The 11,417-nt window shown below is 42.6% G+C and overlaps 1 protein-coding gene across 1 annotated transcript in view; it reads left to right on the top strand.

The window, feature by feature from the left end:
* The window catches only part of PSMB1 (proteasome subunit beta 1), a 17,903-nt gene extending 8,310 nt beyond the window's left edge, over positions 1 to 9,593 (top strand). Inside the window, exons 4-6 of the mRNA XM_029224212.1 lie at positions 1,549 to 1,678; positions 8,148 to 8,254; positions 9,306 to 9,593. Of these exons, the coding sequence (XP_029080045.1) occupies positions 1,549 to 1,678; positions 8,148 to 8,254; positions 9,306 to 9,491 (423 nt within the window). The 3' untranslated portion in view covers positions 9,492 to 9,593. The remainder of the gene's footprint in view (positions 1 to 1,548; positions 1,679 to 8,147; positions 8,255 to 9,305) is intronic.
* Positions 9,594 to 11,417: the final 1,824 nt, after the last annotated feature.

Here is an 11,417-nt window from a genome sequence, read left to right as displayed (position 1 = left end):
TGACATAACAGTGTAGGGTTGGAGTAGGGTTCTCAGTCACCATATGTCTCTTAATCAGTCGCAGTCTGCTGACGTTTTTTAAGCTGCTGATATTTACAGTGTCAATATTATATGCTGTTAATTTTCTTGTTTAATTTTGTAGGCCACGTGTCGTAATTTTTAATTTAGTAGTTGCTTAAGTCCAGCTGGTACATGAAAAAGTGAGCCGGGTTGGTCGCGTTCTGTTTTGCCTATTTGTGAATAACCCTTAAGATAATGTGTGATGTCACTGGAGTATGTAATGAATTTGTTTAACTGATACTTGCTTTTTGAATGTGTAGAAATGATTTCATTTACTATTTATCAATTGCTAACATTTATTTAAAACCTATTTATATTGAAAGCTTTAGTGACTTATATTTATTGATGTATTTGTATGATTCCTAATGCATATTTTATAAATGGCATTTAGAGGACAAAAATAAACATGACATGGAGAGTTGTTAATAAAATAAAACAAGCAACAGTGAGTTCAACTCAGTGTACAGTCCTTGAAATTTTTCTTTCATATATTATTGTGTAAATGGTGAGGTGAATAAATGTTGGTGCTCGGTTTTGAAATGAAATGAAATGAAGAATTTTCTTTATAACCGTGGAAAAAATGTTTCTATACACTGATTTATCCAAGTAGCTCATTTCTCATCTTTCTTCAGTATTTGTCATTGTTTGATTTTATAGTACTTCTTAGGTTTCTCTTTAGAGATGTTTGCTATGTAGCTGACAAATTGGTGAACTTAAATTTATTTTATTGGATAATTTGGGATTCCTAAGGATGTAGTAAATCTGAGATTGGCAATCACTGTATAAGATGCTGTTTGGGATACTTCTGTTCTCCATGGTAGATGCTCTAAGGGTCAAGACCACTGCAGCGTATTCACACACAGTAAGGGCGCTGCCCTCGCACCTCACAGGTACCTACTCTGCAAAGAGACGGACTTACGTCTGAGTCTGATCAGGAGTTAGCATAGCAGATATCTTCAGCTTTATGAGCCATTTGGTTTCTGTGGCAACTGTTCAACTCTGCCCTTGTGCAAAAGCAGACAGACAATATGCAATGAATGAACGAGACTGTGTTCCAGTAAAACTTTATAGAAACAAGTGGTGGTCTGAATTTGGCCCATGGACTTTCCTGACCACTGTCTGTTTGCAGAGTGGAGAGCTGGATTTGGAACATCCTCTCCAGGTCGCCTCATATGCTCTGTTTGTATATATTTGCTCTTGAGTTAGCAGTGCCTGGGATAAGGATGGCATGGAAAGTAGTCTTTAAACCAAAGAGCTGAGGGCAAACTTAGCATTCTTTCCGATAGAAGTGTTTGTAGCCCCCAAAAATGATAGGACATAATAAAGTATCTTATTTTAGTAGTATTGTGTTGTTTGATCATGAAAGAAACAGGTATCCTTTCCCATTTCACCAAGATAGGCTTTCATTCTTTTCAATTTACTGTTCATTGTTCTAGTCTTTAATATATTCTGCCTCTACATGCCTGTTATTTTTGTTAATAATTGCAGATGTACAAACATTCCAATAACAAGGCCATGACGACAGGGGCGATTGCTGCAATGCTGTCTACAATCCTGTATTCTAGGCGCTTTTTTCCCTACTATGTGTACAACATCATCGGGGGACTCGATGAAGAAGGTAGGATGTTTTCTTTCTGGGTGATGAATGGGGTGGCATTTCTTAGATATGTGTGTGTTTCAAACCAGAGTTGAAAAGAACCGGATACCCTCTTGCCCAGCAACTTCATTTTCTCATAATTAAAGCAGTGAAGAAACTGAAGCTAGGGCTTCCCTGGTGGCGCAGTGGTTGAGAGTCCGCCTGCCGATGCAGGGGACACGGGTTCATGCCCCGGTCCGGGAAGATCCCACATGCCGCAGAGCGGCTGGGCCCGTGAGCCATGGCCTCTGAGCCTGCACGTCCGGAGCCTGTGCTCCGCAACGGAGGAGGCCACAACAGTGAGAGGCCCGCGTACTGCAAAAAAAAAAAAAAAGAAAGAAAGAAAGAAAGAAACTGAAGCTAAAAGGGAAATAAATGATGATCCAGAGACACACAGCAAGCGGTGTATTAAGCGAATGTTGGGCAGTCGGTTGTGTTACTCTTTGCTCAAGATCTTGCATGGATTTGACAGTATATTTAGCATTTTAATCTTACAGAAAGAAACCTGACTTGGAGAAGCTTGACCTAAGTATGATTCTAAGTAAGACAAACATACTTCAAAAGGTTTTTATGAAAGTAATGTGTTAAAGAAGTGCATTTCCACCAGTATTTTTGGATAATTTTTAAAATCCCTCTTGGATTTTCTGTCAGAGTCATACCAGGAGGGCCAGTGAAAATCAGCATCGTTACTTGACATTTCCATGCTGTTTTTGATCCAAAGCATGGATCAAAGGGCAGCAGTGTTTTTCACCAGGTCTGATTTGAATTGACTTTTAGTTGCTTCCAGAAATCAAATACAGTCCCCAGGACAGGCCTGCGCTGCCTTTTAGAGTAGTCCAGTGTAAAAAGGAGTTTCAGAAATGTCTTGGGTGTCATTGAAACGATTCTGTCTTTCTGAGAGGGAAGGTTTCTGGGTAGGATGGAGTCAGGTTCTTCTCATCTCCTCTCTCGTTTTTACTCCTGTCTGTTCCTGTTCCATGGGTTTTTTCTTTGTTCTCCCTCTCTCTCTCTCTCACCTCTGCCCCTGTATGTGACCTCTGGGAGCATTCCAATCATTTTACCTACCATGGTTTATATGTAGACAAATGAGGTTGACACAGTTTTTTCAGGCTTTCAAACTTGCTTGAAAACTAAGAGAAAATATAAAGCACAGAAATGGTGCATAGAAATTAATTACACTTAACCTGGGTAATTAAATTCTAGCCACAGGTTAGCTTGCCTTACCCAGCATGCTGGACACTTCTGGTGCCTTTTTTGACTTCAGTTATGTCTGACTTGAATGTCAGGTTAATAAATTCAGATTTTAGCAATATTAATAATAGCTACCATTGAATTTCAGCAGCCCAGACAACGTCCTTTGAGTTTTTCTGAGCATCAGACTGATTGGAGAAACCTCGTGTGTGCTGAACGGCAGAGCTAAGGCTTGGATCTGCTTGACTTCACAGCCCTCTTCTTTGATTTCCAGGAGATTACACTCGCTTGTTTTGGTGGTACTCTCAGGCATTTCTAACCTTTTTTTCCCCCCTCTAATCTTGTCTGGTTTGATTTGATTTTATTCCTTAGAGGAATTTATGTGTGTAGTAAAGTAGTCCTTTGCCGCCTTTTTCTGTTTCCCAGGACAGCCTTCAGCTCTTTCACCCATGCTTTCCTCTTTCTTGGTTTATTTCCTTGTTTGGTGGTGTGCATCTCTAGAGAAATTTCTGAAGAAAGGAATCAGGAGACCTTTTTGAGTCCTTGTTTTTTGAGTCTTTTCTTTATCCTGGTGTTCTGAAAGGTTCCAGCGAGGCTCCTCGCCCAGAGTCTTGGCTCATTTATTTTGTCTCCTCTACTTTCCTCCTCCTCTCCCAACCCTGCCTTCTCCACAGCCACCTGGGTTATGATCCATAGTTTCTCATTTTTTCCCCTGCATGTTGTCCACCTGTTTATTTTTTTGTTCTGCTCTGAATATTTCCTCAACTTCAATGCCTCATTCTTTACTGAGCTTTCTATTTTTGCCATCATTAATTTCCAAGAGCTTTTTCTTATTTGTTAGCTCCTTTATTTTTAGTGTCCTGTTACTGCTAGATTTTTTTTTGTACTTCTTTGAAGTTTTCTTGTGTTCTCTGCATTTTCTCCAACTGCTTTTTTTTTTTTTTTTTTGCCGTGCGCCGGCCTCTCACTGTTGTGGCCTCTCCCGTTGCGGAGCACAGGCTCCGGACACACAGGCTCAGCAACCATGGCTCATGGGCCCAGCCGCTCCGCGGCATGTGGGATCTTCCCAGACCGGGTCACGAACCCGTGTCCCCCTGCATCGGCAGGCGGACTCTCAACCACTGTGCCACCAGGGAAGCCCCAATTGCTTTTTTTAAATGCATAATTTGATAAGTTTGGAATATGTATACACCCACTGAGACAATTTATTCCTTTTTTAAAATTTTATTTATTTATTTGTTTTTATTTTTGGCTGCATTGGGTCTTCGCTGCTGAGCGTGGGCTTCCCCTAGTTGCGGCGAGCGGGGGCCTGCTCTTCATTGTGGTGCATGGGCTTCTCATTGTTGTGGCTTCTCTTGTTGTGGAGCACGAGCTCTAGGCGTGCAGGCTTCAGTAGCTGTAGCACTTGGGCTCAGTAGTTGTGGCTCACAGGCTCTAGAGCACAGGCTCAGTAGTGGTGGCGCACGGGTTTAGTTGCTCCACGGCATGTGGGAAGAGATCTTCCCGGGCCAGGGATTGAACCCCTGTCCCCTTCATTGGCAGGCAGATTCTTTACTGTGCCACCAGGGAAGCCCTCAGATTGCTTTCTTCATCTTGTTTATTTTTGGCTGCTGCCTTCTACATTGGAGGCTTCCTTCAAATTTCTTTTGAATTTTGGCCGTCCATTTGTACTGAAGATTGATAATCAAAAGCTGGACATAAAGGTCTGCACTGAAGGAGCACATCAGCTCTCCATTTAACACTTCTGTTTTTGTACCTGCCTTTTACCCTGTCTATGCTTAAGCCTGGTGCCTCCAAGTCCAGAGCCTCTGCTGAAGTTTTGAGACTTTTTTTTTTTTTTTTTTTTTTTGCTGTCTTGGGTCTTCGTTGTTGTGCGCAGGTTTGCTCTAGTTGTGGCGAGCAGGGGCTACTCTTGGTTGCGGTGCGCGGGCTTCTTATTGTGTTGTCTTCTCTTGTGGCGGAGCATGGGCTGTAGGTGCGCGGGCTTCAGTAGCTGTGGCTTGTGGGCTCTAGAGCGCAGGCTCAGTAGTTGTGGCACACGGGCTTAGTTGCTCCACGGCATGTGGGATCTTCCCGGACCAGGGCTTGAACCCGTGTCCCCTGCATTGGCAGGTAGATTCTTAACCACTGAGCCACCAGGGAAGTCCCTGTTTTGAGATTTTATTTCCTGTCTTTTGTGTTGGTGGAAGTGGGGCTCTGTTCCTATGGAGACCCTCAGGACACTGGGTCAACAGCTGACTTTAGCACACAGTCGACAGCTATCTACTTTGACCTCTGTGCCCTTACCTCTCCAGTTGCAATCATGCCCTCTTGTAAAAAATTTTCCCCAAGTTAATGAGGGCTTTAGTTTTTCTGTAATGAAAACAATAATGTTTATAGAAGTCAAATAGTACTGGAAGATACAAAGATAAAAGTAGTAATCCCCCAAAGCCTGTCCCTAGAGATAATTACTATTCAACTTCTAGTGAACATGCTTTTAGATATCTTGGTGTGCATACGTGCTTGTACACTACATAAGTAGGATGTAGTTTATACGTTTTTCTGGGACTGTCCAGTGGATGTATTATCACTGAGGTAGCTTTATGCTGGTGGATAAAGGCATGCATACTGATTCCAGGCTGACATATGGGATAGGGCGGCACCATAGTTTCCCCACCAGTCCTCTGAGGATTATTTAGGTTGTTTCCAGTTTTCTTAATATAAACAATATGACAACTCCTGTACATACAATTTTGTGTATTTCTCCGACCCAGCTTATCTCCCTGGAAAAAATTCCTAGAAGTCGAGCTTCTGGGTCAGAGAATATCTATATGTTTGCATCCTGCTGACACCATGGGCGTGCCCTTCAGAAACAGTCCTCCTGCACTCCACCAGCAGGGGTGTGAGTACCTTCTTTTGTTTTGGGTTTTTTTGGTTCTGTTTTTGCATCCTAACCAGTCTCAGAATTTTAACACATTCTAGGTCTTTGCCTAGTAAATACTTTGTTGTTTTAATTTATATGTATTTTTTGTTTGTAGAGGTTGGGTGTCTTCGTGTTTATTGCCCTTTGCATTTCTTTGGAGACTGACCCATGTGTTAATCTTTGCTTATTCCCTTATTCGCAGGTCAGTCTTTTTCTTGCTGATTTATAAGAACAACTGTGTTAACCCTGTGTAACGTGTGGCAGATGCCGTGCACGAGCGTTCTTGGTCTCTGACCTTTTGGGATGTGTCTTGAGCTATACAGAAGTTCCTGACTTTCATACAAATCTGTCAGTCTTTTCTTTATGGTATTGAGTGTCTTAACTTTGTTAGAAACGCCTTCCCCATCAAAGGTTTACCTGTGTTTTTTCCTAGGACTTGTCTGGTTTTATTTTATTTTTTACTTTGAAATCATCGCACTTTTTAAGAATTATTTTGATGAGGAAAATCCCTTTATACTTACAGCCAAGATTCATGCCTTCTGCACTCATGTTACAGATGTCTCTTGCTTTTTCTAAGGAAGTCTTTGAAGCTGTGGTCTTCGGTATATTCCACTCTTTTGTTTTCCTCAAAGCTGGTGTGTGTGGTTTTCTGAGATTGGTTTACCCTTGGGTAAATCTTGTGAGCCTCATTTTACTTGTGGCCTATTGGCCTCATGAGCGATACAGTTGTTCTTTTGGCTTTATACCTCATAGCGCTTCTTTATGTGTTGAAGTTAGTGGCCTTGCTTGCTGTGACCTTGTTTCTTGTTCTAAGCCTGCTCCCAGGAGAGCACTTCTCCAGGTTCTTTTAGGTGCTGCCTCCTCAGCCGGGTTAGGGTTACGGTTATATCTCCGTAATTCTGTGGTGGGAAAAATACACACAGCTAATGTTGGCAGTTGTCCATGGTAGTAAGAAGATTGTCCATATCTCATATCTCCCAGGGTAACTACTGGAGTGTTTCAGTTATGGCATACTGTGTTTTAAAAATCAGTTGTGTCACTTTTAAGTCATACCTTATAAATGATCCGTGATTTCTCACACTCAGAACACAGTTGTTTTAAAAGGCCTTTTTAAAAATTAGTGACATGTATTCTTTGTAATAAACTCAATACCAGAGCATATAAAGTGATTCCCTTCTTTTCTTGTCTGTAATCCCACAAAGATGAATAACTACAGTTTACTTATTAATCTTTCCATATGTTTTTGTGTGTATATATAAATGTGTGTAGTTTACTTAATGCCTTTAAACAAAAATAGGACTGTACTCTACATAGCACAGAGCTCTTTATTTTACATTGTCCTATGGATGTGTCCCACAGACCTGTCCTCCTCTTCCTAGTCTGCACATTGCTATGTTGACATACCATTTTCTGCTAATGGATTTGGTTGCTTGTAAATTTTTGCTCTGTAAGAGATACAGAAATGATCTTGTACATATTGCTTTGTGTGTTTATGTAAGCATTACTTGTAGGTAAATCTTAATTCTGTAAGTGAAATTATTACTGGGTCATAGGGTACGTACTTTTTCTCTAGTTGCGGCGAGCGGGGGATACTCTTCCTTGCGGTGCGCGGGCTTCTCATTGCGGTGGCTTCTCTTGTGGCGGAGCACGGGCTCTAGGCACGTGGGCTTCAGTAATTGTGGCTCGCAGGCTCTAGTGCGCAGGCTCAGTAGTTGTGGCGCTCAGGCTTAGTTGCTCTGTGGCATGTGGGATCTTCCCGGAGCAGGGATTGAACCCATGTCCCCTGCATTGGCAGGCAGATTCTTAACCATTGCGCCAGAGAATTCCAGGGAAGTCCCTGGAATTTCTTCTTAATTAAATTGATTTTTTTATGGTGCTGATGCTAAAGAGTGTGCTTACTATTAGTTTAAAAGTACACAGTAAGTTTTTCATGCTTCTCACGTTTAGCACCAGGAAAGTCTTACACTTGTGTCTATACTGCAACTACACCAGTTAGATTTTTAGGAATGTTGTGAGGAGTTTGGTGCAGAACTTAGAGCAGGACCTGTGATTGTTAACTAGTGAACCTGTTGAGACCACATACATAGTGGGAGCCACGGCGTGGTAATCGGTGATGGTAGCTTGAAGAGAGCATGACGCTCCTGGTGGCAAACGCCTTAGTGGACAGGAGTGGGCAGGTGGGCCTCCGATTGCATTCTGAGGGGAGGGGAGGGGAGGGGAAGGGCAGACTGCACTTCTTCTGAAATTTTAGCCAAGTTGATAGTCCATTTTGTATCACATTTTGAGTAGATTTATTTTTACCACGATTTGGGAATGTGGTCAAGATGCATCCTTATGGAGACTGTTTTCTTCTTTAAGGGAAGGGAGCTGTGTACAGCTTTGATCCGGTGGGTTCCTACCAGAGAGACTCCTTCAAGGCTGGAGGCTCAGCCAGTGCCATGCTGCAGCCCCTGCTTGACAACCAGGTAATAAGACTGCGTCCAGGGGGCGGTGGCATTAACACGAAGTGCCTCCTCTGCATTCTCTTCACCAGCTTGGGGGAGTGCGGAAGTCAGCGCTTTCTTGTAATTCGCTGCTGAGTTTGCTGGGCTGATTTGCCCCACCCAGCCTTCTTGTCTCTGTTCCACTGGTTCTCCTGCCGCCCCTCCCTTCCACGGCTCCAGCTTCTTCCCTGTTCTCACGGCTTTGAAGGTGCTTCTGTCTACAATGGTTGGTCCATGTTTTTGGTTCTCCTCTTGCCATTTTTACCTGAAATCATGAAAATGCATTTCTCCCCCAATCTCACCGTTTCTGTGTCACCTCGTTTTGTATTCTAATTTCCAAGTATATTTTTAATTTGCCCCCTTTTCTGTTACTGCTGGCTACATTCAGGCTTGCATGGCATCTTGCCTGGATCACTGTGTTTATTTCCTAACATCCTTTTTGCCTCCAAGCTTACTTCCCTATTTCATCCTCCTTGCTTGTCTAAAATTCGTTGCGTAGTATGTAGTTACTTCTGCTTATCGCTTATCTGCCTCATCTCCTGTCACTTCATATTCCACTCAGGTCCTTGAAGTGATGTGCCTTCCCATCTCCATCCCTTTGGAGATACCACAGCCTCCATCTGGAATGTTACTCCATCCTTGAACTCGTTTATCCTTTAGCACTCCTCTACTTAGATGTATTTTCTGCTGAAGCCTTTCTTTTCTTCTCCCAGGAGATTTAGTTAGGACGGCTTGGGGCTCTCCTGGCTCTATTTTCTTCTTAGTTTCAGTAGATTCTGTAACGATAGTTTGCTTACATATGTTCACGCCTCTGCTGTGTGCTTCTCAAGAGCAGGGGCTTTGTCTCAGTGGATATTGGTCAGGTGTTAGGTATGTGTAATTCAGCCAGGTCTGGAAATATTTCAGTTGAGGGACATTTGAAGTTTGTGTGATGTACTCATTTTGAACGCTGAGACGTGTGAAAGCTTTGGGGGAGACTGGACTTCCTTTGTATGGTCACATGATGCCTCATCCAAGGTTTCTGTCCCACCAGGTTGGTTTTAAGAACATGCAGAATGTGGAGCATGTCCCACTGTCCTTGGACAGAGCCATGCGGCTTGTGAAAGATGTCTTCATTTCTGCTGCCGAGAGGGACGTGTACACTGGGGATGCACTCAGGATCTGCATCGTGACCAAGGAGGGCATCAGGGAGGAGACTGTGCCTCTGCGGAAGGACTGAGTTCTGTGCCGTTGTCCTTGATTAGTTCAAAACTGGTTAAGTTTGTACCTTGGAACTGTTGGACTGATCTGTTTTATTAAAGAATAAAACCCCAAGCACTTATTTTGTTATGACTTGTTTTCTTCCAGGACAGAACTAGGAAGTAGAGTTTCTTTTTCCTTTCGTTTTCTTCATTCTTCCTGTATTTTTCTGTCATCCAGAGCTATTTTTGTATTTTAAGGATACCAAATCTTTTAGCTTTCATCTGTCTGGGAAAGCTCACTGTTTTGATCAGCTTACCGTCTTCTGGTAGGTCAGCCCATCTTACGAAGAGAGGGTTTGGAATTTATTTAGTCCACCCAGCTTGCCTTGAAGGGCAGATTACCTTTAAACCACCCCAGTTTTATTAAGACATTAATGGATATAAATAGAATATGTTAAGATTTATCATCCCTGGGATTGTTAAACAGTCTGGAATGGCTGTTTTGGAGGAAAATCTTTAAATCAACCAGAATAGAAGAAAACTGTAAAAGCAAATAGCCCTTTAAACGGGCTTTAGCCAGAAATCTGGAATAATTTGTATAAACACTTTGGAAATGTTAAAATTGATACCTAAATTTCGATAGAGTGTTTGCTTTAGAGCTAATGTTAAGTGCACTTTGGCTCCATCAAATGGGATGGAGTCAGCATTGGATGTGGGAGTAATTTTCTTGATGTCGAACAAGTCAAATTCTGTGCTACGTAGGGGTGTGATTTGCCTCGCGGCCAATTTTACCGTTGGCCTTCCATGAGGCATTTAAATGATCAAAACCCCGTAGAGGATACATATTTTAAAATTTGCTCGAGAGGTATTTGTTGAATACTCACTCTGTCACAGGCACCAAGGATGCAGTGGTGGCATCTCATTCATTTCTCTTAAAACATCACAACTGGAAACTAGACTATCCCATTCAAAGTACACATTTGTCGTCTTTATTATACCAGTTATCCAGAGACACAGAATCAGTAGGATACAGACGGAGATTTATTATTGGTAACTGGCTCACATGGTTATGGAGGCTGAGGCGTCCCATTTCCTGTGGTCTGCAGCCTTGAGACCCAGGAGGTGGGGGGGCATGGGTTCCAGTTCGAGTCTGAAGGCCTGAGACCAGGAGAGCCGACGGGGTGAGATCCTGTCCCCAAGGACGAGGGAAGGTGGCAGTCCTAGCTCAACAGGGAGCGAGAATGATTGGGTGATGCCCACCCAAACTGGGGAGGGCAACGACCTCCTCACCCAGAAACCCTCACAGATGCCCAGAAATAATATTTAGCCAAATATCTCGGTACCCTGTCATCCAGTCAAGTCGACATTAAATTAACCATTATATAAGCTACAGGTGTATTTTACTTTTCATTTCAAAGGATTTTCTGTTGATTTGGGGTTCAGTTTTTCACCGCTTAAAGTTATGTATATTGTGCCTAAAATGTTTCTATAAGGTCCTCACCTCCTGAGGTTTCTAGGACCATTTTTTCCCCCACCCTCAGGTGCAAATTATTTTAGCATAATATTCCTCTAGACCGTGAACGTGGTCTCATTTGAAGGCCTTGTCCAGAATGTGCTAGATATGGACCCTTCTGGAGCTCCCTCTGACTGCAGTTGCTTGAGTGGCTTTTATAGGTCATTCAATCACAAGTGCTCACCTTAAAAAGGCAGCCTTTTAGCACTTTGATAGATCGGAGGTGCCGGCCTTTAAGGTCCTGATTAGAAAGCTGCCATTACGTTGTGACTTTGCTTTACAGATGAGTTACATTCCCGCCTGTAGCACAGAATTGAAAGAATCTGATAATATTGGAAATTGTTGGGGGAAAGGAGTACTTACTCTTTGGAGGTAATAGCCGTGGCTTTGATTTACACACACACTGAATTGGAATGCTGTGTAGATGTTTGTTTTTTCTTTAATTATCAGA

This window comes from Monodon monoceros, unplaced genomic scaffold (assembly GCF_005190385.1).
Source record: "Monodon monoceros isolate NGI ecotype Baffin Bay Population unplaced genomic scaffold, NGI_Narwhal_1 Super_Scaffold_15, whole genome shotgun sequence".
NCBI classification, from domain to species: domain Eukaryota; kingdom Metazoa; phylum Chordata; class Mammalia; order Artiodactyla; family Monodontidae; genus Monodon; species Monodon monoceros.
Note: the sequence above shows the minus strand (reverse complement) of the source record. Positions and strands in the feature narration are given on the sequence as shown.